This window comes from Lissotriton vulgaris, chromosome 10, assembly GCF_964263255.1.
Source record: "Lissotriton vulgaris chromosome 10, aLisVul1.2, whole genome shotgun sequence".
In the NCBI taxonomy this organism is placed as follows: Eukaryota; Metazoa; Chordata; class Amphibia; order Caudata; family Salamandridae; genus Lissotriton; species Lissotriton vulgaris.
This window is the reverse complement of record NC_141698.1, coordinates 1,135,996,072-1,136,011,481: the sequence shown is the minus strand read 5'-3', so window position 1 is coordinate 1,136,011,481 and position 15,410 is coordinate 1,135,996,072. Positions and strand designations below refer to the sequence as shown.

The window sequence follows — 15,410 nt, the reverse complement described above, 5'->3', positions numbered from 1 at the left end:
CACTGGTTAATGACCCAGACTCTGTCCCCTCTGCTTTCAGTTTCTGCAGGTCTCCGATCCACCGTTGGATCCATCCGGACACTTTCCACTTGGTCGCCAGCAGCACTTTGCAGCAGCTCTCCATTGAAATCGACGACAAAACCTGACACAAAAAGACACCTATGCACCCGGCTTCCCTGGGTGAGGTAACTCGAGAACTCTGGTGCCCCCGTGGGTGTTGACTCTAGAACATCCTAGTACTGAAGGGGTTTGCAGCAAGTTCTCTTCTAAGTGTCCTCTTTCCTTAAAATTCCAACCGCGACTTTCCCCATAGAAGTTAAAGGTGATTTGTGGCTGTGTTGAGACACTGCACGCGTCTCCCGTGGGTCCCCTGTGTCACTACTTTGGGTGGTTCCTGGTGGCCCCAGCGGTTCTAAAGGCTCTAGGCCTTGTATCTATGTTAGTTGTTGTTCTTATACCACTTACTTAATACATGGTTTGGTACGCCACCAGGGCTCAACGTATATTGTTCTAATTTACTGTGGGCTAAATAAGTTTACTGAATGTACTTTTGCCTCTAGCCTCATAAAGAGACTAGAGGGATGTGTTTAGAAAAAATACATATATTTTATATATATACCTGGTGTGGTTCTATTTTCATTCGGTCATTCACGAGATTATAGACTGGCAAACAAAGCTGCTTTACATTCCTTCGAGACGGCCTGAAGTCTGCTCCCCACAGCTACCACTAGGATAGCTTTCAATACAGGTTGTCTTTAACCTATCATCAATAAGGGTCGTTTGGACTGGTGCAAGGTGCCCACTAGAATAGTGGACAGCATATGCCAGGCAAACATCTCACATGCCCCATTCCCACTCTCTCTCAGATACATTTAATTAGTTATATAGCTCCACTCACACCAGTGCAGGGTGTCAGAGCACTTTGCATCACACACATTACACAGAGACAATCAATCATAAGTGTGTAATCAGTGTATAGGAAATGCTACATAAGCCAGAGGGCTACAAGGTGTAGGAGTGACATCATCTATACAGGTAGGCCATATAGTCCACGAGTTCTTGATCTGGAGAAGCACAAACTCAGAATTGAAAATGGAACACCGTAGCTGGGGCTTCTCTTTAACAACAAGAATCAATTTCTACCCAAATGAACCCTTTTTGCAGCCTTAGCCTGTGCTCTAATCTATACCTTGCAGGGCACATGAAGCTCTTTGATGGCAATGAATAATTGACAGCTAACTTATAAACTGCAAGTAACAAAAGGATGTCTCTTCGGAAAGCAGTGGCTCACTAACCTGTTTACATAATATGCAGTTTGTGATCTGCATGGGACAAGTTCTTTGCAGCAGGCACATTAACCGTCTGTGCTACCGGGCACCGCACTCGCAGCACACTTCACAGCCCCGCATGTTCACCTCACGCAGGCCCTGTCGTCCCGTCCACCGCTTCGGCTCCGGGTCCCATAGAGCTGTGTACGGCTCCAGGGCAGCCACGCGCTCGAGTCAAGTCAAGTCAAGTCAAGTCATAAAATTTATATAGCGCACTACATACCCAGAGGGTTTCAAGGCGCTTAGGAAGGGGAGGAGGATTATTTGTCAAAAATCCACGTTTTAAGCTGCTTTCTGAACGCTAGGTGATTCTGGGTGAGGCGAAGGTAAGCGAGGAGTGAGTTCCATGTTTTGGCAGCCAGGTATGAGAAGGATCTGCCTCCCATGGTGGTCTTGTTGATGCTAGGTACAGTGGCGAGGGCTTGGCTGGAGGAGCGAAGTTGGCGGGAGGGGGTGTAGAAGGACAGTCGAGAGTTGAGGCAATCTGGTCCGATGTCGTAGAGTGATTTGTGTGCGTGGGTAAGCAGACGGAAGGTAATCCTCTTATTGACGGGTAGCCAGTGGAGGTCTTTAAGGTGACCAGAGATGTGTTCGTTGCGTGGGATGTCTAATATGAGCCTGGCTGAGGCGTTTTGGATTCGTTGTAGTTTCTTCTGGAGTTTAGCGGTGGTACCTGCGTAGAGGGTGTTTCCGTAGTCCAGTCGGCTCGTGACTAGAGCGTGGGTGACTGTTTTCCTTGTTTCGGAGGGGATCCAGCGAAATGTTTTTCTGAGCATGCGAAGAATGTTAAAGCAGGAAGAGGATACGGCGCTGACTTGTCTGTTCGGGGGCGCCACGTGCTCTCCCGCTGCAGGCCGCCGTCCGGCCCCAGGGGTTCAGGAGCACGTGAGTGGCTCTGGAGGGGGTCTCTGAGAGAACAACGCTCCCAGAAGGGAGATCCCTGCACCACCAGGGACAATGCATAATATCGGACGCCAGGGTCTTGATGGACAGACGTGCAGGCAGAGGACCCTCCCTAGACTGTGGCCATCTTGGAGCCAGGCAGCCCCCCCTCCCCCCACCCCCCCCTTTCCGGTGCTTGTTAGCTGGATCAAATAAATCAGTGACCAGAACAATTTTGGATTGAGTAACTAAAGTAGAAGATGTCTCATGAGACTGAGTTCAACATTGCTCATGTCTGTGGCAGGACTTGGGGCATTCAGAGGGTCTCAGTCACTCCCTCCATCTCCTTCAAACCCCTTTCATCTGCAGTCTCTCTCTCCTTTTATCCCACAATCTGCAAGGATATCCATCTTCATAACTCGCATCGTCTTTCCTCTGCAGTGCCCTCTTTTCACTCTCTGCTTCTGCACGTCTCCTTTCATCTCCTACACTTCAAACCGTCCACTCACCCGTGAGCGCTGCAGCTTCTGCTCCTTTGGCTCCGCCCATATTTCAGTCCATGAGCTCCTCATCCACACACTTCCCCACAAGTACATTTGGAGCATGTATCACTGTCACTCTGTGTGCTCGCAGCCTCCATACTTTGTGTATTTTCTTGCACCTCCCCCAGTGGCCTTGGCCCTCCTGGAGAGACAAGAAGCTGCCAGAATGCTACAGAGCCCCCCCCCCCTCAGCCGGAAGCCCAGGGATAGAAGCCTCTTCCAGCATGGGCTGTTTGGATGCATTTTGTGGTCTTTTGTTGCTTGTGTCCTGCTCTCTCACACAAAAAAAGATTGAAGAGAAATAACATCAATACCATCTCTGGAGTGCCCTCACCCACTAGTAGTGGCATGCCTCTGATGGTAACACAGGGGGCTTTGTAGCAGTCCTAGGGTGAAGCATGCCACTATTAGTGGCTGGGGGCACTTTTATCCCATATTTGGGATTCCTGAGAAGGTATTGATGTTAAAGCCGTTCATTTTCAATATTTTTTGTGTCTTAGATTTACTTTAGGAGGAAGATTGAAGAGCAGCAGTTCTGGCCTCTTCTTTCCTGTTGGTAGTGGCCTGCTCTAGCAGCCAGGGACCATCATATGGAAAGGTGCACCCGCCCTGTTTGCCCCATGATGCACCTTTCAAATAGGTGCGCCAGGCGCACACAGGGACAGTGCTAGTGCAGTGAGCAGACTGCTCCTCGGGCATGCCGTGTGCACTTTAAAGAAAGAGTGTTCCCCCTGCAGGCGGGTGCGGGGAGTGATTGCACCTGCCCGCAATGTGGTGTTTGGGGGGGATCATGGAATCCACTTTGTCCTCTCCAGAAGGCCGCCTTTAGGAGGCGCCTGACCGTGTGCCCCCGGTTTGTGGCACACTGTGAGTGCGCCTTGCAAAGGCGTGTTTGCATCTGCACCTACGTCTATACAGAGCCCAGGCACAGAGGCAATGAGCTCTCCCACACTCAAATGCAAATGAGGTAACACCCCTGGGGAGGATTCGTTGCGCCATACAAATGTCAAATAAATAAATTAAATAACGTCACTTTTAGTGATGAAATGCAGGCGATACGGGCTTCACCTTATTTACAAGGCAACTTTTCACTCAGTAATAGCATGAAAGGGGTGGGTGTGGGCGTTCCACTGCAACACCCATTGATTTTGAAACTGCCCCTTATTTACAAGGGTGCTGTAAATAGGAAGCAGCGCCAAAATTCAGACTAGGAAAAACCTGGTCTTAAACAGGCGAAAGAAAGAGAAATGCTCTATTTCTCCTCATTTTTGCTGTTTGCATGTGTGCTGCATTGTGCAGCACACCTGGAAACAGCAAAACATCAATTATTGTTTATGTGCAAGAAGGTTCTCCTTCCTGCACATAAACAATCATTCGAAAAAGGTGCTTTATTGCAAATTCTATGTGTGCTGGATTAAGCAGTACACATAGAAGTTACAAAATGGCATTTAAAGATTGTTTATGTGCATAAAGTGGGACCTACCTGCACATGAACAACCTTCCCCTCTACACAGAGCCCCCTTGCACTATGGTGAAAGGCTGCCTGCATTGGCACTAGGCAACTAAAGTAAGCACCAGTGCAGGGGGAAACGCAGGAATGCACTATATTGTAGTAAATATGGTGCAGCCGTTTATGGAGCAGTTGCACTGGGCATGACGTATATGGGAAGCAACAGGCATAAACCTTTAATAGCACCAAGGATTCCAAAAGGCAGAGTGAGTCATTATGCTCCTGTTATCCTTCTAAGTCATTTTTTTCTCTGTCCCCTCACAACAGGATGTGGTGTGTCCGGATGGCACGTGTGTGCGCTGGCACCACGCGGGTGCTGAAGAGAGGTGCTGTACTTCAAGCACCGACCATACGGACTCTTTGTATGACTGCAGAACTACCCAGCACTGCCCCGAAGCCTGTGCCCTGTGCCTGGCATCTGCACGACGATCACTTCGGTAGGTGCCACATATGGGGTGACTTTGATGCCCTTGTGTCTGTGATGTCTGCACATATTTAATCCAGCGCCACAGGAGGGTGTGGGCAGTGGTGAGACAATGCTTCAGTTTGTTTACAGATGTTATGGCGCTGAGAGGTACCTCTTGGGGCAGCTCATCAATGCAAGAAGAGGAAATGAAATGAAAAGATGATATTTCACTCAAGGTTTAATTGTTGAACGGATCGGCACGTATTGAGGTTAAGAGACTAAGGGCGAGATGTATCAAGCGTTTTCCCATTCGCAAATGGGCCGATTCGCAGAATTGTCCCACTTGCGAATGGGAAAAAGCCTTTTGGGATGTATCATTCCAAAAGGCATACACCAAATAGGGAATCGCAATTTTTGTGATTAGCTATTTTGCAGATGCATTTAGAGAATCGAAATTTGCGATTCTCTAAATTCAATGCAGGAAGTGCTTTTCAAATTGCGACCCTGCTGTAACGCATCTCAATTTACCACCAACTTCAAGATGGTGGTAAATTGCAAATCCTTAGAAAAATGCACATTTTCGCATTTTTCTAAGTGCCATGTGGCGCACACACATGCACTTAGGGCACACATGCATATTTCATGGGTACAACAGGGTGTTCTTTTGGCACCCTTGCACCCTTGAAATTTGCATGCACAATTTGCTAGTACCTATTGGGCACTTGCAAATTGCACATGCAATTCCCATTCATTCCTATAGGCCCCTAGGCCCATAGAAATGAAAGGGAAGCCATTCCTTATTTCTTATTTGTGACTCGCAATTTGCGAGTAGCAAATAAGGAATGCGTAGGATTCCCAATTTTATTTGCAAATCATTCATACATTGCAATTTGCGAGTCCATTAGAGCGAATTAGTAAAATTCGCCCTTAGGGACTCACAAAATACAATGTTAATACATCCGGCCCTAAGGGCAAATTGCGAGTCGCAAATAGGGAATGGCTTCCCGTTAATTTCTATGGGCCTAGAGGCCCATAGGAAGGAATGGGAATTTAATGCGCGATTTGTGTGCACCTAATAGGTACTCGCAAATTGCGCATGCAATTTCAAGGGTGCAAGGGTGCCAAAAGGGCATCCTGTTGCACCCCTGAAATATGCATGTGTGTACATGTGGCACATGTGCGCACATACATGCCCTATGGGCATGTATGTGCGCCACACTGCACTTAAAAAAATGCAAAAATGTGCAGATTTCTAAGGATTTGCAATTTACCACCAACTTGAAGTTGATGGTAAATTGCGATTCCTTACAGCAGGGTCGCAATTTGAAAGGTGCTTCCTGCATTGCATTTAGGGAATCGCAAATTATGATTCTCTAAATGCATTCGCAAAATATGCCTTTTAGGATGATACATCCCAAACGGCTTTTTCCCATTTGCAAACGGGCCTATTCTGCGAATCAGCCCATTTGTGAAAAGGAAAAAGCTTGATACATCTTGCCCTTAGAAGTCTGTTGCAGCTCTGAAAAGAATCTTGAGAAAGACGAGGGAGCTGAGGTGAGAATTTAGAGGGGCTGTGTTGTGTGATAAAAGCACTAGTCTTGGGATGCCTTTTTCTGTGAACACTAATAGATAGTGCAGGAAGGCCTTAAGCTAAATTTTAAAATCCAAAACAACTTAAGTTAGATTTGGGCATATGGTCCTGTCACAACTGTCCTTTATAAGATTACCTTCTCACAAACTAGCATTCACAATAGTTGTCTTCCTAAAATCTTCAGTTCCAAGAAGTCTTACATTTGCAAATGGCTTGCAAATATTTTTGGCCTGATACACAAAATAATTTGCAAAACTGCAAGTGGCCATCTACACTTTGGCTTGAAATTACGTTTTACAAGCATTTCTACATGTCAGGAAAACACTTCTCCCGAAAAGGTAATGTAATATTTTAGAAAAAAAGGGTTTTCTGCCTATAAAATGTGTATGCAAATTCTGTTATGGGGAAATAACAGTCCTAATGTGCAATTACAAATTGTATTCCTACCCCCTCCCCCCCACAGCTGTTTAAAGCTGTAATTGAAAGGGGAGAACACAGATTCTCTTGCAGGATGGTGTCGGGGGAAATCTGGAGGTGTGGGGTAACCTGGGACCCAGTACCTTCTTTCATGGGGTGCCATGGGGGTGCACTGACTATATGTCACCTCTTTATTTTGCAAGGGCCCAAAAGTAAAGTGTTTTCCTCACTTGCACAGGGATGTGCCCCCCTTAACCTTCTATAAGTGGAGGTTGCGGCTACCAACCGACACCTGCATTCCCTCATTAGGGCATCCTTCGACTATTGCCCTACATTGGGGAGGGCTGTAAAAAAATCTGGTGCTTGCATCAGAGGGACTCATTTTTTCTGATCAAACTGCTAGGGAAAACCTTTCACAGCAGCCCTAGTCTTTACGTTGAGCCTACTGCAGCGCACATGCGCTGCTGTACGAGATAACCTTTTGGGATCGATCTGCAGTTTTGTAACACTCGTGTGCGTAGCGGGATACACCTTGCGGGAGAGAGCAGCAGCGCACAGGGGCCATCTGTTTCTAATTAGTGTGGCCACACTTGTTTAGCCGTGCTTGTTAACATTTGCCTGTCTCGTTGTTCAATTAGCGCAGTGGCTTTAATTTTTGCGGGCATGCTGTTGTGTGTCGATTTAGATACTGTTTATAGGTTTCACGATTTATGACCTTATATAGGCACAATTCGCATTGCCCATATTTAGGCACAGGAATCTTACCCTTATTTAGGCATTATCCATGCTAACCAAATACAGGCATGTCCCCCTACATCCGTCCATCAATATCACAACGAGTTCTTGGAAAACCAGACTCTTAAGCCTTTAGGACTTCACCTTGCTTGGACTATTGATTTCTCCAAGAAATCATTAATTATGCATGAATATTTATTCCTTAGGTGTTCCTTCATGACGTTCTTCTGCCCGACTTTTACGTCAATACTGGCATTCCTAAACACCTTCAAGGTATAAATATACCTTCGCTGCCATGGCAAACCACGGTTTGGCTGCATACTTGCACGACACGGCTCGCCACAGCACGTTTGGAAGGAAGTCGAGACCCCGCCTGATGCACTGATCAGATGCTGTCATCCTCCTCGCAGAGAATCCAGCACCAGTGTTTCTGACTTCCCTTGAGGGGTGTTAGCGAGTGAGACCCTGAAAGAGATTCCAACCTCACTCATTCTAAGGTATGGAGCGGACTAGAACCTAGAGAGACTTTTGGAAAATCTTGGCAACACCAATCTAAACTATAGCCCAACTAGACTATAGACAAACAGCACCTACTTCTTACCTCGTACTACACTTATGTTAGGTACACTTTCGTAGAACTAGCTAGAAGCATCAGATGAGTATTCACATTTTAGCCTGTGTTATTTATGTATGTATTTTTATGAATATATGTCATAGCTATAAACCATGATATTGCAGTATTATTTTATCTTACTGCTAACACTGCCCGTATTATACTTCACATTCTGTCTTACAATTGTAGCAGTTCATATGTCTTGCATGAGAAATAAGACTGTTTAATAAACCCTTTTTATTGAAACGCCTGTCTATCTATTTCTGTGTAACTCTGTAGAAACAAAGCATGCCCGATTGACTGAGTGAAATTGTTGTCTATTGTTTGCACGATTCTGAGACTGTTCCGATTCTAAGGGAAACAAAGTTTTCATGTTTATGCTGTTGTCAGAAACAAATCCCTTCTTGCTTATTCGAGAAGTTTCTAGTGACCGCTGAGTTAGCTGGTACACACAAGTAATTAAGTTTAATATACTCGATAGAGACATACTGACCTCAGTCCTATGTCAAAACTATGGTGTATATTATTCCAATGCTCAGAGCCTATCAGGGATATAGGAACTACACTACATGGCGCCCAACGTTTTGGTAAGGCACTAATTTAACGATAGATACTGAAGTAACTCAGTTGTGCTTTCCTCAGAGAACCCTACTCATAATTCTCCATAAGATGTCTGGAGCGGGTAGGGATAATATTCGCCATAGCTGAGTAGGACGAAAATCCTATGTATTAGATGTTTGGTTTGTTCAACGTTGAAGGATACAGTGTTCCAAAATATTGTGCACCTTATCTTTGTTCCCTTGAAACTTGCTCTGCAACTTTCATTAAACAATACCGAAGACGCCATTAACAACGAGGCTGTACCGGACAATGTTGCTGTACTTTTTGACAATACATGTTTTAATGAAACCAATGAGAATGCTATAATCATTCCTCCAAATTTAAGGAGAGCCATCATTCTAATACTTATCAAACATGGCCTAACACCAAGAGGTGGTAGAGCAGTTTTTGCAATAGAGGCACATGAATCTCTATTAAACATACTCCTACCTCTTCTAAAAAGAAGTGGGAAAATAACAAACAACATTCAAAAGAGAAAGATTCTCAATCCCGACGTAGGTCTCCTCCAAACGAGCCCTCTGAAAGGAGGTATAACCTCAGGAATAGGGATAATTTAAGAAAGCCTGGCAGGTATCACAATACTGATACACGTTCCTCTCGTAACTTTCAGATATCGTCACAGAAAACCGAAAGAGGATGGTCAGATTAAAAAGAAGAACGTGTGAAGTCTAAAGACAATCAACACATTTAGAAAAACAAACCAAAAACCTCAATTCTCCAAGAAGAAAGTAGCATGTCTGAAGATCAGACATGACGAGGATTCTGAGAACACAGCTCAAGAACGGAGAATGGGCTCAGACAATGTTGGACAGCGCAGCAGAAGTAACAATAGCTCACCAGAACCTGAAGGGACTTCTGGAGACAGTGGACCTGAATAAAGACATAGAAGTTGAGACTGCAGACACCAGGGCTAGTTCTCCACATAGGTTATATGAAATACCACTCCAGATGGAGGGAGACATACCAAGAAAAGTGAAAGCACTCTTTTGGGAGCGACTTTCAAAAGGTTATGCTATACTTCTAGCAGAACAGGACTGGCCACCAGAATTTGTCAGGGAGTGCCCACATGGCGGAGACATCATTAGGCCAGCCGCCAGCCTTCTCCAACCATATTCCAGTACATTTAAAATATACTTATGCCAGGAAATGGGCTGTCGCCCAAACCCCAGCGTTATACAAAAATAATGTAGGATGGGATGAGGACTCACCTCACCACAAAATCCAGTTAAAAAATTAACCAACTGCGCAAAGGCAGAACCCAATTAAGCAAGAAGCTAAAAAACAGGTCAGGGAGATCTTAGATCAACTTGAATACCAAGGGGTGTTTGAAACATGCACCTCGTCCATGAACAATCCTTTGTTTCCTTATCCAACCCAGACAATACATATCGTTTAGTTTTGGATTACAGACATCTAAACTCTTGTTGTAAAACATTTGCAGTGCAAAATGCACATAGTACAGCATTAATGAATAATATTGTGCGTAAAAAATATAAAACCACATTAGATATTTCTAACGGTTTCTTTTGTCAAAACATACCACCTGAAGGCAGGTATTCAACAGCTTTCTCAATAATGGGGACCCAGCATTAATTCTGTTGACTCCCACAAGGGTTCAATAGCAGCCCAGGGTTAATCTCAGCAATGGTAACAGAATTACTACAAATTTATGATGTTGAGACATTGTCATATGTCGATGATATCTATCCGACAGATGATGACCTGAACAGGCAATTGAACAGGGTGAACACCATTATACTGGGCTTCACCTCTAAAGGTTATAAATTTAAATTTAAAAAATAAAGAATTGCCCATCTCAACATCCTTTTCCTTGATATGAATTATCAAGTGAAGGCAAAAGCCTGGCAGCCAACTTTTTAGAAAAGTATGCGCTGCTCCAACCTCCTAAACGATGAGAAACTTACAGTCGATTCTAGGTTTCCTGAATTTTGGAAGAACATACATTCTAATCTACGCAGAAAGGGTTAAACCTCTCTACGAATTAATCAAACCCGATTTTAAAATCACACATTGTATACAGGAACACACAAATATCCTGCTTTCACTTCAAGCAGACATGTTAGCAACGAAACACTTACAAACACGCGTAAATGTATGCAACTTAGTGATCCGAATCATTCCGGGCCAATGCGGATTCACCTACTTAACTTTTAAAGAAGATGAAAAAGCGCCGATTGTATACAAAGAACATTTGTACACAAAAGCAGAAATTAAATTTACATCAACCCAAAAAAATCTGATAGCAAAATAAAGAGCCCTAGAACAGGGGAAACGCATTATCGTTGTAACTCCTGTACGAGCCTAAGAGGCAGTTGCAAGAGCTAGCATTCAGAATGGAAAAGCTTTACATCCAAGATGGATACAATGGGTTAATTCTCTTGCTGCAACTGATGTTGAATGTGTTTTCGATCCTTATTTGAAAACACAAGCATTCCTGCAATACGAACACGAATGTCCTCTGCCTACTGAAACTCTCTCTCTTGACCAGTACAAATTTATAATTTATACTGGCGGATCTGCCCAACCCGCTACGGGGGGGGGGGGGGGGGGGTTAAGCGAGCATATAGTGCTGCATGCGGGATTGTTAAAGGTCGTATTTTAGATGGCAAATTTAGACCAATGGTCACAAAAATGCAATCTCTAGGAGATTGTACAGCTCAGTGAGCTGAACTACAAGTACTCAAAATGGTACTTGAAAACACGGATTGCGAATTCCCCACACTTATAGTGTGCGATTCTTTTTACTGTGTTCAATAATATAATGAATATTTACAGAATTGTCTTAAAAATGGTTCCAAAAATGCAAAAGGTGGCACAATCAAGCACAAAACGCTTTGGGAACAAGTAGTTCAGTTGCGAAACATACTACAAAACACTCACATGATACACACGTTGAGCCATCAACGTGATGGCGTTCACGTTGAAGGGAATTCATTGGCTGACGATGCCTCGAAAGGGGCTGTGCAAACGGCTTCCGTAACTGCAATCACTTGTTCCAAAAAAAAAATCAACAGTGGCATAATACTGGCTGTCAATGCTTCAAGCAGTGCAGCGTTACCTAAAAAGTTTCCACTCATATACAATTGATGCGAACAATGTTCCCTTTGCTCGAATCCTGGGAGTGGGGATAGGGTAATACCAAACATGGAACATAGATTAGGACTAATCCTAGCAGCACATGAAGGTGTTTCCGCCACAGTATCATTATTAAAACAGAGATACTGTCGGCCAGGCAACAAGAAATAGACCAGAAATTATGTTTTGGACTTTAAAATATGCCAGAAGATGAAAGTCTCTACTGTGAAACGTCCTGCGAAGACGCCCCTGTAAATCTCAGAAAAAACATTAGAGTGTGGTTACCTGGACCACTGTGGTCTCTTACAAAGGGATGGTAACTATAAATATATCATGGTCGCAGTAGTTTCGTGTTCAAGGTTCCTTTGGATGTGGCCTCAGCACTCAACTGTTCTAAAAGATTTGTGAGTCTTTATAGGCACATACGCAATAGGCACGCTACATTCTGACCAGGGTCCTGCGTTTAGCTCTCGATCATACAAAGAAGTCATGGCCAGTATGTGCGTTGAGTTCCGGTACTCTTCTCCATTCCATCCTGAGGGAAATTCTGTTGTAGAAGAAAAAACCGGGACATAAAGTAGTCTATAACAGCTAGGTTTTAGGTTTGGGTGATGTGTGGGTCAAACATCTTTATGGGGTCCAACGCTCATTAAACAATTTGCCAAGAAGTTCTCTAGGGGGTGTCACTCCGTATGGGACTAGAATGTTGATTCCGGACCTTGACATGAAAGGCACAGTGGTGGAAAATAAAAAGTTTGATACAAAAGACTGTTTGGCTGTTTTACAGGATTAAAAAAAAACTAAGATCGAAACAAAGCAACGTGTTCCTGAAGCCAACCACCACTGGGGAAAAAACAACCGTTCCAGCAAAGCCTGTCTGGATCCCAAAGCTTGGTGATCTAGTCAGAGAAAATATTGCGGACAAGAAGGAATTTGGGCCTTCTTACAGACAACAGAGAACCACGGATCTAGAACAGTACTTCTGCCGCCCCTTACTAGTAAAAAGGAGAAAAGATTTGTGCCCATTGACCTGATCAAACCACACTATGTGGCCGATACTAAGCAGTAGGCCAAGTGGACTCCAACAATGTAGCAGACACACTCCGCAAGCTACAATCCAAGAGGTTCAAACTGAGAGACTCATCACCTTTGAAGATTCTACGGTGAGAAATGAAGGACTACGCAACAAAGCCAAGGAACTTGTCCCTCTTGAGACCCAAATAACAGTTCCTCCCGATACACCTGTCTACAACGAAGTAACAAGTGATCAACTGGTTCCAGTGATTTCAACGAATCCTGATGCAATTCAAACCATTGACAGAACTGCCTCGGGCTATTTCATTAACTTTGATACAGTTTCTGAGGATCCCAGTGAACCTGAAACGACGCCAGCACAAAGTACTTTCAAAGAACAAGCAACATACTTTTTTCATCTCCTGAAAAAGACTTATCTGGTTTCACCATGGATTGAACTATGGATTGTTTTGGGAATAGTCTTCTTTCTACTTTGGTTAACTCTGGTAATAACTCTGGGTATGCTGATAAATGGAAGATATTTTCAAATGGACACAGCAAGTAAAAAAGTGAACTTACTTCTCCAGCCACACAAATCATCCCATCGTGAAGTAAGAGATTTGTCAGCAGTGAACATCACAGCCGTTCCTATACCAGATGGTATACTTTGGGACAGAACTGAATATGATATTTTTGGCCCGTCAAAACTTTTGAAGATTCCACACTTATTTAAGATTTCTTTAAGTGACTTTATTACTTCTAGTACCTTTTCTGATGATTAGGACTTCAAGACTGTTAATAGCATGATGTCTGATCTAGAAATGTCTGCAGTATTCACAAATCATAAATATTTAGAGGGTTCATCAGACTATGAACAAATGTATTGTTATAACCACTATGGTAATCATTTCTTGCATAAAACTGCATCACCTAGAAATGTATTTATGTATAACCAATGGGAACATTGTTCCACACCTCCGCTCAAAAACTTTTGCAAAGAAATGTCCATATTTTTCAGGGTTACCTTGTCAAACCCAGAAAGGTTTTATTTTAAAAATGTGAACAAGACAGGTACCAAAATTATGTTAACCAATACAAAACAGATTGTTTCTGCAGCCCTTATTGCTCTACTGTCTAGACAGGGTTTGGACTTTTGGAAAGACAACATTGAGACAATATCTGTCTGGGGTACAAAAGATTGGCAAGTGCAGGGAATAGAAGCTTTGTTTAGAGCATGTATAATCCCTGAGCAAATTATGTTTTTGAATGACACTGTCCAACAAACGTCTTGCCTTGGGTTAGCCAAGATCAAAAACATGAAAACTTCGTCCATACCTGCACCTGCAAGTCATAGCACTACACAGGGGTAGCTCGACATACATAATATTTTGCATCACAACAGATCAGATCCAGATTGGAACAAATGGTTCCAGACACAGACACAAACAACTGTCAAAATCGATTCCTGAACAAAACACAGGGTTTCACTACCAATAGGCCAGACCCACGCTATGTTCAAAGACAGCATCCCGGGGTAGTAACAACATACAGTGTTGGGAAACTTTGCCTTGATTGGCTACAGAAAGCTACACTGGAAATTTTAAAACAACACTTATTTATCTTTACTTAAAGAAGGAGCAAACCTTAGGGAATTCTTGTAGGACCAAGAAAACCGCATAAAAAACGTTTCATGTATGCCGGTATCTACGCTGCTTATAATGAAATATGAAGATTATACAAGCAGAGACGGCAGAACGAATATGAGAAATTGATCATAATAATTTAGAGAAATTTCTCTCTGTAGAAGACAATGGGTTAACGACTCTGTCGTCCAGGATATATTCATCGGACAGCATTGTGTCTTCTGCCATAGACATCATGAAACAAAACTTTGTCATGTTGCAACATGGTCAGTCTCAATTACGTTCTATCATCCTATTAGGCTGGATGCTCCAAAACTTGCGTTTAGGCTATGTGCCTTGGCGTTTTATCAACACTACGTCACTGTTTATAGAATTCAATCTCACTGATAAACAGATCAAACTGCCACAAAGGGGAGCAGACTATACGGTGCTGAGCATTGAAAAACTGGAAAAATTATCATTCACAAAGGCAGAGAAACCAGCTACTAAGTGGATCATACATGGTAAAATTACTCTGCCTGTTACAATTATCCATTTTCAATATTTCCTTAAACATATACCAGCAGGCAAATATGAAAGGTTGGATAAAGAATACATCAAGACATCCTTGGATTTACCTTACACACACAGATGTTGGAATGGGTGGCGTGAAGTGTTTCTTAGCGGTTCTAACTGTGAAAGCGCACTCAGCGGTTTTCTCCTTTGTTAGGGTATTAACTTACACGTGGCCTGTGATTGTGCCACTACAGACTTATCCTGTCACCTGCAAGGCTCACCTGCTGCGGTGATTAATTAAATTTGTGGACAACTTTCAAATGGAAGTTACCTTATGTTGAACGACCAGAGCTGCTGTGGCATGTTGCCAGGTATCCCATATCGAATAACGGTTAGATCCAGGGTCACTTGCTGTATGCAAGTCTTGTTTCCACAAATACAGACAGTCAGGGAGTCGCCTCCATGACCTTCACTGAAGATCTCTTCTATACGAATTGATACTCTAAGCAGAATGAAA

At 43.5% G+C, this 15,410-nt stretch overlaps 1 protein-coding gene across 2 annotated transcripts in view; it reads left to right on the top strand.

Moving 5' to 3' along the window:
- LOC147689453 (trimethyllysine dioxygenase, mitochondrial-like) overlaps positions 1-15,410 on the top strand; it is a 480,372-nt gene that overhangs the window by 172,896 nt on the left and 292,066 nt on the right. For both annotated transcript variants that reach the window (XM_086942230.1, XM_086942229.1), the window contains exon 2: positions 4,530-4,699. In XM_086942230.1, the coding sequence (XP_086798356.1) occupies positions 4,531-4,699 (169 nt within the window). In that variant the 5' untranslated portion in view covers position 4,530. The remainder of the gene's footprint in view (positions 1-4,529; positions 4,700-15,410) is intronic.